General features: G+C 45.9%; 1 protein-coding gene across 2 annotated transcripts in view; it reads left to right on the top strand.

Moving 5' to 3' along the window:
• Window positions 1-18,445, top strand: part of ARMH4 (armadillo like helical domain containing 4) — a 732,743-nt gene extending 714,298 nt beyond the window's left edge. The window contains exons 6-7 of one of the 2 annotated variants that reach the window (XM_086937981.1): window positions 16,370-16,504; window positions 16,717-18,445. In XM_086937981.1, the coding sequence (XP_086794107.1) occupies window positions 16,370-16,504; window positions 16,717-16,782 (201 nt within the window). In that variant the 3' untranslated portion in view covers window positions 16,783-18,445. Of the gene's footprint in view, window positions 1-16,369; window positions 16,505-16,713 lie in introns of both variants that reach the window. The other variant, XM_086937980.1, reaches the window with a different exon arrangement.
• Window positions 18,446-19,000: the final 555 nt, after the last annotated feature.

Here is a 19,000-nt window from a genome sequence, read left to right as displayed (position 1 = left end):
TTTATATTTATAACTAATTATAATTGTTGAATTTATTGTATCATTATTTTCAATGGACGGATGTTGCAGAACCAGTGGTTGGCCATGTTTGATGTTGGACTTACTCAGGCTCCGGTCTGCAGAACATTTACTGTCACTGTGTCTCCTTTTTGGATGTAGTAGCTTTGGAAGTGCAGTTTGTGGACAGAAATGCACTCACTGTTTTGTGGGTGATTGTATGTCCCTCCCTGAGGAACTTCCCTATCCCTCCTTAAAAGCCTCCTTCCTCCTCTGTTGACTCCTCCCATTTAGTAGTGAACATACTACTTTTTTTAGACACTCACCTAGTCTCTTCCACATTTACTTATAAGTAATACACTTACGTGTGTGAAGACCTCCCCATAAAAAACATTGGAGAGGTGGAGCTGGAGATTTATACTTGTAGGTTTGTGAATTGTAGTTTTTAGTAAGTAAGCAGCAATACTGTAGTATGACTTAACATACTACAAATGCAGTTTGTGAACGGAGCCCTTGGGGTTCAACTTGTAAGGAGGCTGTTTTTCTTACCCCTGGCGATACAGATCAGGCTGGTAAATGGTATCTCTTGGAATTACAAGGGCCATTACTAGGCTGTTGATAATACGGACGGAGTTTTCACTCTCTAGTAGACCCAAACAGAATAAGAAGTTGCAAAGAGTTCATTTGTCTTCCATTTCAGCAGAATACATTTTGGGCCAGAATTCTACCCCTGAATCCCTTGCCCTCAAAAATGGATGCTTAGGTGTTCTTTTGGTGGCAAGTCAAGTTTTATTTCGCATTTTATGTGAGAAACATACTTGATGAAGTTCATAGAAATACGCAGTGCTCTTGCTATATATATGTATATATATATATATATATATATATATATATATATATATATATATATATATATATATATATATATAATATATATGACGCTCAAAACTCTTCTCAGTCTCACAAGAAAGAGGCAGCACTCATAATCCAAGAGTTATCCAGCGATTTAATTTTGGGGAACAAAAAAGCACAGACGCGTTTCGGCGTAAGCCTTCGTCAGTGTGTATATATACACACATATCTCATGACGGTCTTCAAAGCTATGTGACTATTGTTGGCTTTTCAACCCTAAGTAAATGACCAGGTCATCATCAGGACCGTGTAGAAATTGTTCTGGGCACTGTTACTAAATAGAAAATAAGTGTAATCAGACAACAAATATCCAATAATAAATCAATAGTATAAATATATGCAGGAATGATCATATTGTGAAAAAATAACTGTTATTTACAGAGTGGTAACAATGACCCATAAAGAGGAAGAAAGCAGGAGTTTTAATCATGGTAAGGGGAAATTAGTACTTTAAGCTAAAAAATGATGTTTGAACATGTTTGGTGAATAATGCACACACTGTGACACGCCAACGTGAGGGAGAGTCACTGTTGAATCCCTGAAAAGGGAGGACATTGTCTAAAAAATAGGGCAACATAGGATTTAAAACCTGACAGCATATCTATGGCGGTGAAGGAGAAAATCAGTAGACCAAACATACATAGCTAGGAAAAAAATAAAGTGAAGTCTACATGGTGCATACACATAGGCTTGGAACTACAGCGTTAATCAATATTCCAACGTGGGTCAGTCAGGAGGGAGTGCAGGAAACTGTAATCGTTGGAGAAGCAGAAAAGTTGCAAACAGCAAAAAAATTGAGTTGCATGGGGACTGAACAATTCAGGCCAGCTGGAGTGTTGTGCAGTAATCGTGCCAGCTTTGCGGCTCGTGTCCCCTCGGCTTGCAGCCTGCAGGAGATCGCAGGAGTGGGGAGCCTCCGGTGTCACTCTGCGACGGAGGGAGCTGTGGCGTCCACCCTATTTGTACAGTGACTCAGGTCACACTGGCCTTCGCGTGAGCCCACTGTCTGGTTGCAACTGGAGCGGGAGTGGGGAATCCCCAGAAGACCCTGCGACCTGTTTCCCAGTCTGTTGGAGATGTTTATACTAGCCCCCTGCAGGAATGCTGCATGGTGGGGTGCAGTTTGAGCTGGTTGGGGGCCCCTTGTGTCACCAAAAGGCTCCTGCTGCGGAGGCGGGACTACTGCAGCCGCGAGGACAAAGTCGTTGATGTAGTGGATGCAAAGATGGGCCGGGCTGGCTGGCTTGCTGCAGTGCAGAGCGGCAATTGGCTGCCTCTGCAACCCCCGTTCCCTTGGTCTGAAGCAGCTTGAAGACCCCAAGTGCGGGGATGTTGAACACCTGAGAGTGTGCTGTGGCAGCAGGAGCCAAGGCCCACTTGTGGTTAGGAGAGCAAGTTGGGCGTTTGTTCAAGTGCATGGGTCGTTGGACTGGTACTACCAAGAGCGAGGGCTGAGACCCCATGGAGGGCCCATGGCAGCTGGTGTTGCAGCGCCCATTCTGCAGGATGAGCGACTGGGGCATGCTGACGCTTGTGGAAGCTGCTGGAGGTGCCGCAGCTCGGCCTGGGGCAACTGCATGCGGTGGCAGCCTCATCTAGCCTCTGGTCCTCATCGCGAGCAGCAGGGGTACCTGGACCCTCCAAGGATCCTGGGAGAGCACGATGGTCATGCAGCTGTAGGGGCTTTATTGTCAGGCTGATGCCCCAAAGCTGCATGGGTATATGCTCATGGATGCCTGAGGAGTGGAGACCCAGGAGCTACGTGGAGGGTAGGCAGCCTAGCCGGGTGCGGCACATGCCTGCTGTGTAAGAAGCCATTGGGGACTCTCGTGGAAAGCCTTGATTGGTGACAGCAGCCCACACGGTATTGCAGTACAGCAGGTGATTGATTTAACAATATTGGAACTTTCTAGGCTATGGGACAGTATCTGTACGGCTGGCAGGAGTTGTCTGGCAGTCACTGAAGCTGAATGGCAGGAGTGGGGGATCCCAGATGACAGGAAGGCATCCCGGTGATGAAGGGTCAACAAGACTAATTGCTGGAGACTGTGGGGAAGCCTGAATCCGCCCCCTGTGATGGCGTGCTTCAATCTGGAGACTTCTTGGAGCCAGGCTGGGGGGCTAAAACATTCCATGCATGTGAGCGAGTGGTCCTTGGCTGCCTATAATTTACGTGGAATGGGTAAGTGGGAGTATATTGACATTCCTGTATAGACACCATGTGGAAGGAGAGGCCAGCATCTTCACAGCTGGTGAACACTATTATGCAGTATACAATATCGCGATAACAACCCCAATGGATCACATGCCAAAGTGGGGTGGAAAATTCTAAAGGCTCCCCGGACCGGGAGCCCTCATGGGTGGAGCTGCTGGCAGCCATACAAGGCTCTCAGACTGCACTTATCAAAAAATCGAGACTGTCTTTATAGACGTCAACCTAGTGCTTCCTGATCTGGAGGAAGGTGGCAGACAAGGTCACCACAGCCAAAAGTAACATTGAGACATTGCAGAGGTCGCCACCCTCATGTGTCAGATGGCATAGTTATCCAAGGTCTCCATTGAACTCAACACCGGGTGGACGATGCAGAAGGTCGCTCCCGATGCAGTAACATTCATGTGCTGGGGTTCCTGGAAAGGGTGAAGGGAAACTCAGCAGAGGACTTCCTAAAGACTGGTTGCAGAGGAAGCTGATGCCACAGGGTCTATCAGACCTCTTCATGGTGGAACGGGCCCACAGAGCCCTGGTACCCCCCCACCACCAGTGGCCTCACTGAGGGCCATTATCGCCAGGATCCTTAACTATCGTGACAGAGACTGCAAACGTCAAGCTTCCCATGAACAGATGGGGCCCCTATTCTAGAACTGTAGAATTGCATTTACCCGTACTATACTAGGAAGGTGAAGGAGCAATGTAAATCCTTCTTGAGTATGAATCAGAAACTGCGCGCACTGCAGCTGAAATACATGCTCTTGTACCCCTTGAGGCTGAAAGGTATCTTGCAGGAGGCACTCCAGGTCCAGGCCTCGCCGGGGCCCCAGAAGCGACAGTGCCGGAGGGTCACTGGGATACGGACCCCATGGGCTCCCAGTGAGTGACAATCCAGGAGAATGGCACTATGCTGGTGCAGGATGGGGGCCCGTGAGCGCCTGTGGGAGATGGGTCTCCCTTTGCTGTAGCTGAATCAGAGACCGGGGTGCAGGACCCCGTGCTGGACTATGTGCCAGACATGTTGGATGGTGAGTAGATGTGGAATTGAATGGGATAGTGCTGTCTGTTTGCTCCCCTGTGGCAAATATTCTAGGGCAATGTGTGGACAGGGCGATTGTGTGCTGCTGTCCTCTCAGGGGAGACGATCGACTGTTCTGTTTGATGGTTGAGAGTTGTGACTTGCTGAGCACTGGGCTCGGCTTGCTAGGCCGGGGTTGGAGGGGGTTGGAGCTGGTCTCTGCCTCGGGTAATATGATGCTGGGCTTAGCCCAGTGGGGTGGCGTCTGCATCCTCTTTTGGCACACGGGTGACATGAGTAGTGTTGTGTGGCTGGTCGGGATGCCAGCAGTGTTGGCCTCTCCCTTTTGGAAGGGTGGGGATGCGGTGCATGTCCTGGCGCAGGCAATGGGTGGACATCTGTAGTCGCTTTGTTGTACTATGTTTGTCCATGGGGGGTTGTTTGTCAACATTTGTTTGTTATTAAATACGTTCGTGCAGTGACTAGAATTAAAGGCAGTGTGGTGGGGTGGGAACCAAGATCCCTTGTGCCCCAATGACGGGAGGGTAACTTTAAGCTGCTGACTTGGAATGTCAGAGCGATAGGCTCCCACACGAAAAGATACAAGGTGATCACCTTCCTAAAGTTGAAGAACCGGGTTTTAGAACCCAGCGGCGCCAGGGTCACGCCCAATGTCTTCCGGTTCACCTGTCTTAGAATACAGAGACACGGGATACTTCTCGGTGACGTCAAAGATCAAATTTATTGGCTGCAACCAGGAACAGAAGTCTACGAAGCACGACGCGGGTGGTTCGCTAGAGACTGCACAATTTTAGTATTGCAAGACATCATCTTTTATGCCAAAAATCACATTCCTGACTAGCATCAATTACTTACGAACTGTCCAATCACAAAGTGACATTTCAAAAGGTATCGCATAACGACAAGCCCACTTTTCAGTTGTCCAGCCCACCATCAATTACAAGGGAAAACCCAACATTCTTGCTTGGACAGGCTGGACAAACCCATAATAAAAGAACCTCAACCCAAACCATAAATAGGCCATAAAAGAAGGAACAGAAACAGATGAGAAGCAAGATAGAAGGGTGTGTGCATGTACCATAAACTCAGCAATGTCCTGCTCTTTGATCTCTATCTGACCAGCTGCCGAACAAGGAACTGGCTCAACAAGGTTAGCTTCGGGTAATGGAGTCAGTTCGTTCAGGTCACACAGAAGTCAGCTAAAGGTGTACGTGTCCCAAGGACTCGCTCGGCCGTAGTCATCGGCCTATGTGAGGGCAACCACAAAATGGCTGCCGTACACAAAATGGAACCCGAAGGTTCAGAACGAAATCCCTGAACACAGTGAATCCATCAATCGAACATGACGAAAACACTCGTACATGCCATACTCGTCATTTGCGGTTTGCTGATACTAAAATCATCACGATACGACGACCTTTATAGAACGGGTTCAGAATCACAGAACCTCAAAGTGCCATGGAGTCAGTATCACCTCTCTACCAAAGATGCATCTGGATCATGCTGGGTCCCCACGCCTTGCCCATAAATGATAGAGTCAGATTTTCCATTCTTCTTACTCTATGTGTGTTGGGGGTTGTTAATCTGGATGGCCCTGGGCACATCGTTCTCTTTAACATCCTCAAGGCTGAGGTGGAAGATATGTTTTGCTCGAGGGCATCCTAGATGGGAAGCCAGTATCTGTGCTTAGCACGTATGCCCCGATTATAGATAAGCCAGATTTTTCCCCCCGATGCAGGATTGTGTAGTGCTGGAGGTGGATATGCCCATTTTCTGGCTGGGGGGATTTAGTTGCGTGATTGACGGGGGGCTTGACAGGGTGCATCCCAGGGAGGGCACTAAACCTCACATGACTACTACACTTAGGGTAGTTATGGATAATCTGGGCCTTGTGGATACTTGGAGTACACTGCATATCACGAGAAAGCCTATATATGCCTCTCCTTCACTAACAACACGCATAGTAGGCTGAACAGAATTCTGGTGGGAGAAATCCTGGTAGCGGAGAGCATGCCTATGACTTACCTGGCTAGGTTCCTTTCGGACCATTCTCAGGTCGGCTGTATGCTGCAGGGGGGCCCATGCAGAGAGGAGCGGCATGGAGGCTGCTGGCAGAAATACTTACAGTGCCAGTGGTAAGGGAATGCTTTCCTGGACTTTGAAAGACTATATAGATTTTAACCAGGGCACTACAGGTCGTAGGGCCCCAGAGTGGGATGTGCTGAAGGTGGTGCTAAGGGGAACACATATAGTTCTCGCTTGCGGGGTGAGGCATCAGCTTCAGGCTGATCTCAAGTCAGAGTAATCGGATCTGGCTGTGCTGCAGGCAAGGGACCCAAAGGACACTTAACCACACAGAGAGAAAACAGATATGAGATGGTGCATAGTGTACATATGCGACAGGTTAGATAAATACACCCTACGACAATACTGGCAGCAAATGCATAGGGAGGGAGAAAAGCTGGGCAAGCTAGCTGCTGGCTTGGATTCTGCGCTGGGAAGGCATGTGTTGTAAATAGGATGGTATCCTGTCATCTATGACCATCCTATTTACAACAGCATGCCATCTCCCACAACACACCTGGCGAATCCTGATGGCGCGAATGTGACAACCAGAGCGGGCATTGTGTCTGCCTTTTGTGAACACCTGGAGAGTGTGCACAGGGAAGACCCTCAGGTCGCCAAAACCGTTATAAGGCTTTCTTGGAAATCTTGGGACTACCCAGGGATTGGGAATGCCACGGCAGAGGACCTAGACTTTACTATTGAGCTGGAGGAATTATGCACAGTGTTGCATATGTTACCAAGGGCCAAGGCTCCTGGAGAGGATGGGTTCCCAGTGGTGCTTTTTCAGGAATTCTCCCCAGCGATCATGCAGGGGCTGCTCGAGGTTTTCCATGAGGCTTGGGAGACCAGGGTATTGCCGGCCACCCTGAGAGAAGGGGACATCTGGATTTGTCTGCTTTACATCGAGCCTAGCCTCAGAGTGTGGGTGGGGCAGTGCCGCTCAGAGAGCTGGGTACTGGAGAGGGGCACATGGTAATGTTGCCCACCAACCTGCTCCTTTTTGAGCTTGTGATGGAGCCTTTGGTGGTGTGGACAAGGTGGGAGCTGAGGGACTGGGGCACACAGTTGGGCGAGGTTAGGCACATTGTCTCCATATAAGTGGACAATGGTCTGTTTTACCTTAGCTCCCGCCTGGACTCCGTGATTTTGTTGCGCTTACTGGACCAATTTGGGACCCTATCGAGGCTGTGGGTCAACCAAGGTAAGTCCCTGTTGTTCCCTTTGGCTGCTCCAGCGTAGAGCCTTGCAGACATTGGACTGCACCGGGAGCCGGAACACTTTCGGTACTTGAGGATTATGGTTGCATATTACAGGGCCCAACAAATGCGCCTTATATTTTCATTTCACCTCTTTCTTTCCTGTTTCTCTCTTTCTATCAGCCTTTGCCTAATTTCCCAGCAAGTCAATGTAAGAGGGGATTAGTTCAAACAGATATCTTACCTTGAAGTACATGTAACCAACGTATACATACTACGTTTGACTAACCCAGTGACAGAATGCTATTGTATTTGTTAGTATAAAACTAATAAAATACTTTGAAATAAATAAGTAAGTCCACAAACGAAAATAGACTACTTCCCGTCGTTTGGGACAGAGACACTTGGCATTCTTCTAACAACCACGGAGCCTGCACTTGGGAGCTGAAACCCGAATCTGGGACCCACACCAGCACGCCTACAGGGGCCGGGACTGCGAGACCCAGGATTCAACGCGCATTAACAACGCAGCGCACCTGGTGTCTCTTCCCGCCCCCTCCCGCCACTACAACAGCTCACTAGATTGCGTGCACGCGGGACGCGCGCGGGCGTGCGCCGGGCATAGGGCGGGCCGTTTGAGGACGGGAGAGACCGGGACCGAGCCACCCCCCTTGATCTGGCATACTCGTGCTTTTGACCTTTGATTCGCAAAGACTGAACTACACATCGCCACAGGATGACTACAAGGGAAACCCGTTGCAAAAGCAACTTGGCGGCAGCGGGAGCTGCTAAAGGTACGCTTGAAAACTATTTTACAAAGGGGGGTTCCCAACTGATTGATGAAATCACGGTGCGAGAAAAGCGCATTTCCCAATAACTAGATTGGGCAAGGAGATCCTCTATGGGTCCATTGGCACATGCCAAGTCCCCTGTTAATAGAGACACCAATATACCACCTATTGCCAACACCGACCCTAACATCGAGACACCTGGTGTTGCCAACTTTCCAGTGAACCCAGACACATTAAACCCGACTTCACTTAGCATCACAAAGGACCTCAGTGAATATGTGGATATGAGCATGTTACACCTCCAACGATACAACCACAGCTTAGCCCACCAACCATCACACCCTTAGTTCCACAGGTAATTATTGACAATGGCATAGTCAATAACCCGCTGCAGGGGGCAAGGGAGGGGGCAATTCCCAAAAGGAAAGCTAACACCAAAAAAGAAGGGAAAAGAAAGACAAAACCTCCCAAACTAAATCCCATCCCCGAAGTCAATAGATCTGGCATAACCACTACACAGACTAGGCCTTCCGAGGCAACAGAGATAACAACCTCTGATGTTCTGCTTATAGAGACTACAGAGCACTCTATTGATACCTCTAGTGAGGACATTACGTTAGAAGATATAGGTGCTCTCATTAGATCCCTACTAAGCCCTCTAGAAGCACGTCTAATTAAAATGGAAGCTAGGCTGGTAACTATAGTCAAAGTCAAAGTCAAAAAGTCAAAAAGTTTTATTTGTACTGGTACTCAACCGAGGACCACAAATATATCTCAACATATACATAATTAAAAAGTTTTTCAATTTCTCAATACAAGGATAAAAACAGTTTCAAGAATTTGTACAGGTTATAACAGATGAATTCATTCGGGGGTTGTTTACACAGACTAATAAGGTCTCTCACCAACAGAATTCTACTGGAGCGATAAATGGGCTCAAGAAATCTTGTGCGGGCTAACGTTACGTTCTGGTTCGGGCATATTAATAATAAGTGCTCCAGAGTCTGGTCGCCGCCTGCGCACAAAGTACATAAAGGTGATCCTCCCTGGTAACTATAGAAAAATCGACTGTCCAACTAGCCGGCAGTTTAAAAGTAGATAGCGGGGGTGACAGAGGGGCCGCAGCGACTAGGAACAAAAGGGAACCACCAATAAACTCCAGAAAAGACAAGGGAGTAGTTCCTATGGCGCAAAAGGCGAAATCAACCCTTCCCACAACCACGCCTTGCTTACCCCAGACCAAGGCACAACATTCCAGTACACCCGCAATCCAACAATCATTACACCCCCCTCCTCAGGCCAACTCCAACAACACTAAGGATAATATACAAGCCCCTAATGACTTACAGAATCTAACTCCACCAGTAGTCAAGGCACCTGGGAACGCTAGAAAATTCAGAGCGGTCTATCTATCTCCGGAGGCTAGTCCCTATACAGTAATTCTAGTAGGGGTACCGGAGCTGAAAACAACCCTCAGAGAAACAACAGCTTCCCTGAAGAACAAGGTGATCAGTTGGCTATCCATGTATAGACCTCTACCCCAGGGCATAACCGGCGAGGTCCTGATGATTAGAAGGGTCCCATGGGTAGGCAACTCAAAGAAAAACATCCAGGGGGACTGTGTGCTGATAAATATTAGAGATCCCAGGACTGCCACCCTTATTTGTGGAAGGCATCCGTATGATCAAGCAACTACCATTAAGTCATTACCCCTTTCCTGATTTTACCCACCACCGATTTATGAAGGGGATGTGGAGAGATGGAGCACTCCTATTGAGAGGGGGGATGAGTGGGACTATACTGGGAGAATAAATCCCAACTACCCTAGAACTCAACACCATGCGTTCCTCACACCAATCCTGGAGGAGGAGGGCTGGGAAACGTATCATGGGAGGGGAGGTGTCTGGGGGGAAAGAAATAGAAGAGAATATCGCCCCAGAGTCCAACATCCAACATATTTCCCAACATTTAATAGATACAGTGCGCTAGAAATGGTGGATTGACAGGTAAGGCCTCATGGCAAGGAGTTCTTCCATTGCCATAGAGAGAGCTCAGACAGATCCACCACACCCAGCCCCATACACGAAACAATAATAAAGACAGGCCAAAAAGGAGAAATGACTAACACAAGTGAACCAAAAAAGTTCACTACCAACCATCTTAATAGCCATAGGGAAAAAAGAGAACTAAGAATAGATATGATCATACCAACAATCCCTACGCCAAAGGTAAATGATCATGTTCCCCCTCTATTACCACCAGTAAATGACAAGTCGCACTTCCTGAAAATACTTTCATGGAATGTGGCAGGCTTGGGAAATAAGTGGGATCAACCGAAATGGTTATCATTTATCGATTCTAAAGATACATGTCTCCTTCAAGAAACCTGGGCGAGGGAAGAGCTCTCCCCCCAAGGTTTCGCATCATTTCACATTCCAGCGAAATGGGGGGGTAGAGGTCGCCCTTCTGGTGGCCTTGCAGTATGGGTGGCAACTCATTTGGGATGCAAAGCCACGCGTCTCCCGCTGACCTCAGAAGATATCTTAGTGGTGCAGCTCGATTGGTCAAATTCTCGTAGACTGGTCTTGATAAATGTTTATTCCAGACCAGTAAACATAGCACGAGAATCGACCACTATCGAGGAACTTTCAGTTTTCCTAAATGAATTACCAATGGTGATTCCAATTGTCGTGGGGGGGATTTTAATTCACATTTTGAGCCTCTTGCAGGTCTCCTAGATGGCTCTTCACTAGAAGAGGATGCAAGATGGTGGCTAGTCCCTCCAATGGTAGCTCCCCCTCCAAGAGCATGGACCGCACTTGCACTACAAATTACCGCCCTAACCCTTAAACAAGGAATTAGGGCGTGCAACGGTCGTACTAAATCTGACAATCCCAGCAAATACACTTTTAACAAAGTAGGTAGGGAGTCAAGAATAGACTATGTCCTAGTCCAACTGTCTTCATGGCAGCATATAGTTGATTTTAGGGTGTTACCGAGAACAGATAGTGATCATAACGCCCTGGAATTGGACTATGTGAATGCTGGAAAGGAGGGGAGGGACCATGCAGTGGGGGCGCTAAACCCAAACCCAAGCTTACGCCTTGAGAATAATAGAAAGAGAGTCAGATGGGAAAAACTGGCCACCAACAGAGAAAAACTATCATCCCTCTATATAAGATTAACTCCAATATTAGAAAAAGTTGGATGCCTTAATTGGGAACCAACCACACGGGAAACACACAAAACAATGTGCTCCCTACATGAGGAACTAACTAGGAACTTGGCTATAGTTCTCTCTTCCAAGACCCACAACAGAGGAGTTGGTTACCACCGTTCCACATGGTACAATGCAAGTTGCCGCAAGGCAAAGGGGGACCTTCTCTCTGCTATCAAAGAGGGTAAAAGTAGACCAGAGATACAGTCCAGAAGACGGGCATACAAGAAAATGGTCAATAGTGCCAAGATGGAATGGGACCAGAACAAATGGGAGGAACTTTCCACCTCCCTGGCTACCAGGGACTCCTGGATGTTCTGGCGTATAGTAAATAGGGGGGTGAAGATCTAGCTCCAGCAATAGAACCAAATATTGCTCCAAGCACCTGGCAAGAACATTTCCAGTCTCTCTACATAGAGGAAAATGGGGCCAAATGCTATTCACCCCCATCTGTCCCAAATCATCCAGGAGGGGAACTTTTCACAGAAAAGGAGGTCAGAGCAGTGATCGCAGTCCTACCATCGGGCAAGGCCCCAGGTCTGGATGGTCTTCCTGGTGACCTGTTTAAACAGGAGCCTGAAGTGTGGACCCCCTACCTACTGGTATTATTTAATGCTGTTCTGAGGGGCATGGATGTGCCTTGTACTTGGCTGGGAGCAGAGGTGGTTCCTATATTTAAAAAGGGCTCCCCCCTCCTCCCAGCCAACTACAGGCCCATCAGCCTCATAGACGTCTCCCAGAAGCTCTTTGGGAGGCTTATATTAGATCGGCTCCAGAGTTGGCTCGAGGAGCATGCTATTTTGAGCCCATATCAGGCAGGTTTTAGAACGGGGATATCAACAACTGACCAAATATTCTGTCTCAACCTCATCTATTGGAGGACTGCATTAGTTGAGGGGAGCAGCTTGTACACTGTGTTTGTGGACCTGAGAGCTGCCTTCGACTTGGTCCCCAGACCAAAATTATTGAGAGTCTTGGCAGAGATGGGTGTCCCGGCAGAAATCCTAACCATCTTAATTAAACTCCACCAGAATAACTTTGCACGTGTCAGGTGTGGAAGGAATGGGGACCTTACAGACAGATTCCCCGTTGACAGAGGGGTTAGACAGGGCTGCGTGCTCGCACCGACCCTGTTCTGCCTCTTCGTGAACGGGGTGATTGCTCACCTGGTCAGGATTCCAGACATTGATGCCCCCAAGTTGGATGGCAGCAGGGTGCCTGCCATCATGTTTGCGGATGACACCCTGCTGCTATCTAAATCCCCTATGGGAATCCAAAGGGTATTGGATGGATTCCTTGATTTCTGTACAGAAGGGGACTTGAGACCAACGCACAAAAAACAAAATATATGATCCTAAACCCCACTCCATCAACACGCCCAAATCCCTTGCTTGGCTCGGTCCGCTTGGAGAGGGTCACTACATTTGAGTACCTGGGGGTAACCTTAAACGAGAAAATGACCTGGGAAACACACAAAACTAAATCTAACTTGAAATTGGTGCAGCTAGTGGGAGGCATATCAAGGATGGTCAAGAATTCCACATACCGTCCACTGAGTCCAATCATCCAAATTTATAAAGCACAGGCCTGGGGGGCAGTTACATACGGGGGCGAACTCTGGGGTCATACCACTGCTCTGAAACTGATGTCTACTGAAAATAAATTTATTAGGCAGTTGGCAGCTCTCCCCGCAAGTACGCCTCTGCTCCCCCTGAGACTGGATCTGGACATCAGGCCAATCGAGGATGAATTGGGACTCAAGCCATTAACTTTTTGGCGAAGACTCTGGAGTAGCATTGATCTTATCAAATAATGGACTGAGCTTCAGGAGTTTTTAAATACACCAAAAGCTAACTCCATTCCATGGTTATCCTATATAAAAAGATCATTTGAGACACTTGGCTTACCAGAATTATGGAATTACCCGGTAAATGCATGCACCAGGATTTCACGGCAAGAACTATCAAAGGTGTATTACAACTCAAAACTTACTGTTGCCGTAAACAATACGCTGGTGGGCTCCTTGACAAACCTATTCACTCAAAACAAAGACTTTTACTTCTTTGAGTGGGTTTTGGACGGAATGAAGCCACCGCTTGCGAGGAAACTTTTTATGCAGTGGCGGTATGGCACCCTACCTCTAAGGTCATTCACGAAGCTCATGGTCTTCGCCCCCGACCACTGAGCGATGCCCGGCGTGTGCCCACCATCGAGAAAATGACTCACATGTGGTATTTCTTTGTGAATCCTATCGAAAAATCAGGAAATATTGTCTTATTCCCCTCCTCAAAAACATGGGCTTTAGAAAATTTTTACCTGCATATAGAAAGACTGACTCCTCCCCACAGACTGTCTTTGCAATGGCAAAATTCCTAACAGCAATGTGGCACGCACGCTTACGCTTTATTAAGCTAAAGGCGGACTCTTAATCATGTATTACCAAATTTTACCTAATAACTGAATATTAGATAACTTGATTTATTCAACAGAGACCAATTTTTAATCACTACTGTGTATTGTAAATATTTTGCTGTTTATGATGAGTGTTCATCTTTTATGATCTTATTGGTCGAAATAAAGATTTAAACAACAACAATATGGGGATGGTGATGGATTCACTATGTGCCTCGGTCGACTTCTGGAATACGCTGCCATTGTCACTGATGGGCAGGATAGCTATCTCTAAAATGATGCTCCTACTGTGCTGTTTATATGTCATTCAGATTGCTCTCTACCCTCAGCCTATCAGGGTCTTCAGACAGCTGACACAATCCTTGATACTCTCATTTGGGCTGGGAAAAGAAGCAGAGTGGCCTTGGCCACCGTAACTAAATGGTTTGAGGAGGATAGACTGGAAGTGCTGCATCTCGAGCGCTATTACTATACTATGCACATGGAATACGCCACATGCCTGCTGGAGTCTGGAGACAGCTTGGAGAAGCGCATGTTGGCAGGGTAGTTGATGGTGAACAACTCCCAGCAATATTGATGGAGGCGCTGAGGCTCGAATGGCATGCTATTCGTGGTTAGGCAGACCACTTGACTCTGGCAGAGGTTAGGCACAGTAGTGCTGAGGTGCACACCCTTTCACTAGGAGTTGCCGGTGTGGATACTGGCTCCGGTCGTCAGATGGCTCAAACAATGTTCTTCCAGGTGAGGAGAGATGGGGGTTGTGAGCTGCTGCAGGAATTTATGCACAGGTAGAGTTCTCACTGGGGCCAGGTCACTTTCTGCACTACAGTGGCTTGGCGGAGTTGGCCAGGCAAACCTGAATGACCTTCCTGGAAGCACCGGAAGTGACACTTTGGGGACCCTGCTGTCCTGCGGGTCAGGTAGGCATCTGATAGCATTGATGTATAAAGCCCCCAGAGCGGATGCTGTTGAGGGCCGGGAGTGGGCCTGGCAGCTTTGGAAGGGGACCCGGAGGCAAAGACTTTATGCCCTCATGCAGACTGTATTGGGCAATGCTCCATTCACGCTGGTCCATTCTAACTTTTTGCAACGCACTTACCTAACTCCCTTGACTCTTTAGCAGATATCTCCGTCACAAACTGACAAATAACCCTGGTGTGGGTTTTAAGTGGGCATCTTCCTTCACTTCGCCTGGGGCTGCCGTATAGTACAGGATTTTTGATTTCGGGTGTTCGGTGCACTCGTACGTACTACTTCATTACGGGTCACGCTAACTCCACAGTTCTACTTACTGATGGACATCAGGAGGCCTAAAGTTCATAAGATGGTATCTACATTCCTGCAGCTGGTGCTAGCTAGGTGTAGGGTGGCCATCACTTGAATGGGACAGCGCGTCCTGGAGATAGACTGTTGGTATAAGGATGTGAAAGAATAGATGCTAGCAGAAGAGGTTCACATGAAACTCAGCAGGAGGGATGACAAGGTTGGGGACGACATTCTTGTGTGGCGGGATCTGAGTGACAGGTTCTCGACCCCGGATGCTGATCCGAACAGTGGCGACAGTGATTTCTCTGAATAGTGGCCTGTTGTTGGGTAGTGTCCCTGGATTGGGGGGTGGGTGTATCTGGTTTGTTCTGTTGCACGTTTGTTACCGCCTCTTTGGTCAATATATAGGAATGACTACTGCACTGTTCGGTACTGTTCCTTTACTTACCTTCTGTATAGTGTCCATTCTGTTACTACTGCTGCACAGTTGATTTGTATATAATAAAAAAAAAACGTTTTAAAAAAAACATTGATACCTACCTGGGCATTGTTGTTTACAATAACTAATAACCCTGTCCCTTTGGGTCTAAGGGTTTCTCTGGTGGTATTTAGGAGGAGTTGAAGACAGGCATCTTTAAAGAACTATGTAGTAAGAGAATCTTTCCGCTCCCAACTACCCTTTCAGTCCCTTTTTATCTTTGTGTTTGATCTTGTATAGCATTCTGCACTATACACATATCATATACATACATGAATGCAACCATACACATACATACATGCATACATAAGAGATGCATTAGATTCGATGTTCTGGGGAGGAAACTTGTAAATGTGACGTGTATGGAGATGCAGATTTGTAAAAATGTACAATGTGGAAGAACCGGTGTACGTCTTGTCTGCTTTATCTCACATGCCATTCTGTGTTATGGTCAAATGCATAAATCCTTTGACAAGGATGAACAGGATTACTTTATCCTAGATTTACAACACCTCGTAGAGCAATGAGCTTCTTGTCTATAAAGTCTATTAAACATTTACTCCTATGAAAGTCTCTTAAGTTTCTACACTCACCTGAATCTTGAGGGCTTCTTGTCATTCATGGGTGCCATTTTAAGATCACTGATCCTGTCAAAGGGATAACAAATTGTCACCAAATGATAGAACGCTATGCATTTGTAAGAGCCCTCCGCAGTCACGGGGGCGGGAGAAGAAGCGCAAGCATGCTGTAGTTAGTATTCATGCGGTTGTCTTGTTCTCTTGCAGGCTGGATACATGTCTGGGATGCTGTTACCGGTGGGGATTGGTATAGCTGGAGCCTTTTTCATCCTGGGAGTACTCTACAGCATTAAATTTATGAATCGCCGGAGGAGACTTGGCTTCAAACGACATAAAAGAAAGGTACTTGGATGATGTGAAAATCGAGATTTTATCCTCAGACACTTAACCTGCCATGCCTGCCTCTTAATAAGATCTGATCTAATAACTGTAGGTGTCTCCTTGTCATGCCTCAGAACCATTATTATAAGATATGCTTGTGTTTGTACTGCAGATTTCAAGGCTTCTTTGTGATCATCCCTGTAAGACTGTTTCTTCTTTTCTTTCTCAAGCAGAGAGAATTTAACAGCATGCAAGATCGAGTAATGCTCCTCGCCGACAGCTCAGAAGATGAATTTTGAGGCCACACGTTATTGTGATTTCCAATGACACTTTTGCAGAACAAAGAAAAAACGATGCTGTCTCACTGCTATCCGCCAACTGTGTAGTGATTTTTATGCACTAAAAGAAAAGGCATGCTTTATTTTGGATTGTTTGTTTTTTAATACAGTTGTGAGCGTTTGTTTACATGTGCACACTTGTTGAGTCTGTGAAGTGATAGTCGATAGGTGTGTTATGAACTGATTTTATCCGGCTGCTATTTGTAATAATGTCATGCTTCATCGAGAGCATGTATAACTTTGGATGTTATCTTTTATGATTAGCAACATTCCATGAAAAAGGCTCCTCTCTTCTAAACTATATGATAAACATATGTATTTCACACATATAAGCTTTAATACACAGCCATTGAGCCAAGTTCATCATAGGTGTCCTAATTTTGTATTCTGCACTCTATTCCATTTTATAACGATTTACTAAATGTTTACCAGCAAATTTGTGACAATTTATTATGCCATGTTACAGTTTCTAAATAGACAGCTTTCCACAGGTTTTGCCAATCGTTTGTCCAATTTTAGTATCTTGTATTATATTTCATAAGTGAGCAATTTGCTTAAGGTTACTACTTTACACAACATTTAGTAGACTGTACAATATTTCACAAGTGAACATTTTTCTCACCCTCCTTTTGAAAAAAAACATGTTTCTCATCAGATTTCGCAATTTAACTGTCTGGTCAGGGTTTATCCACTTGCCCATTTATTCACATTGCAAGTCTGCAAAAAGGATCAGTGAGTTAAGGACTTCCTCCAAACATCAGGAGCTGTCTCCTGGTCATAGGTTCAACTCCTGACCAGGCCAGCTCAACCTTCCCTCATACTGAGTCCTGGTAAATTGATTAATATTACGCAGAGTAATGGTAACCCCCCTTATTCACAGCTTTTAAAACAACTGCCATGCAATATAAAGTACTTCATAAAAACAAATTTCTATCATGTGTGTGAAAATTGACTGTACTCGCCTCTGTTTCACAGGTGAGCCACTTAAGGAATGTTTACCCATAATTTGCCCGCATTTGGAATGCATGGCGTATTCTTGATCACAAATGTATCAATTGTTTACTAATTAGTATGCTATAATGTATTCCATCATTAAATAATTTGATCAGTACTTACCCACATTTTAAGCAAAAGTACTTTGCTGTGTAATATTTCATAATTGAAGCATTTTCCCAAGGTCTACTCTGATTTTGTTCAAATTTAGTATGCTAACTAGTGTACTTTCCAATTATGCAACACTTACCCAGATATTTCCAAATCACTGTGGCATTGTCAGAATCGAGGCATCATCTGCTAAAGGTTTCCCCCGCATTACTCTCACATATCGTATGCCATGTCATAAGTTAGTGTTGAAGATTGCCAACCCTTTGCCCTAATGTAGTGTGATACAGCCTATTCCACAAGTGAAGCATTAGATCAATGTCTACTCACACTGTGTCTTCTTCAGGACCAGCAGCATGCATCGTTTCAATGTTGCTTTGGCTGTTGCAGTGTACATTTTGTTCTGAATTGGTATAATGGAAATAATGTGCTTGCTAACAATTTAAACAATTTCTGACAGTAGTCATGTAAAGAATTTTAAAGGAAAGTATGAGTATGAGAATAAAAAAAATAAGAAAACGAATATTATATGTTAATGGCCTAATTTGTTCAGGAACTCTTTATTGAGCTAAGCAATAGAATTCTTTATAGTAAATGTTTGTGGCTTCCTATGGAAATGCGGAAAAGATAATTAATGCTCTTTTCTGTCTTTGTTAAGCTATAGTATTGAATTTTCAGTTAAAAACATGAAACAAGGTAATGTGGTTTACTAGTAAATGTTTGTCTCTCTAGACCTGTAATACATCTCATACTTATTATTCAGAAAAATAAATGACTGTTTAATCCATAATATTGATGTCTATCCAAAAACCTCTAATAAACCCAACATTTATTTAATGAGTGTCCAATAGGACTGCTTGTTGGCAGATGAAGGCGATCGATATAAGAATTTGACTTCAAACATTTCCTCTCAAAAAGCAAAACAGTAGCTTTGTACCAGAGGTGTATGCTTTGCAGAGTGAAAATGAAATTGAACGACATGGCGTTGAGGAACAGGCAGACTACCAAATGCATTTGTCAACAAAGCAATGACAGAGCAATAAAGCTCACAGACAGCGCACTAGACAAATGTGAAGAG

Source organism: Lissotriton vulgaris, chromosome 9 (genome assembly GCF_964263255.1).
Source record: "Lissotriton vulgaris chromosome 9, aLisVul1.2, whole genome shotgun sequence".
Lineage (NCBI taxonomy): Eukaryota > Metazoa > Chordata > Amphibia > Caudata > Salamandridae > Lissotriton > Lissotriton vulgaris.
The sequence above is the reverse complement of the archived record's forward strand: the minus strand, read 5'-3'. Positions and strand labels throughout refer to the sequence as shown.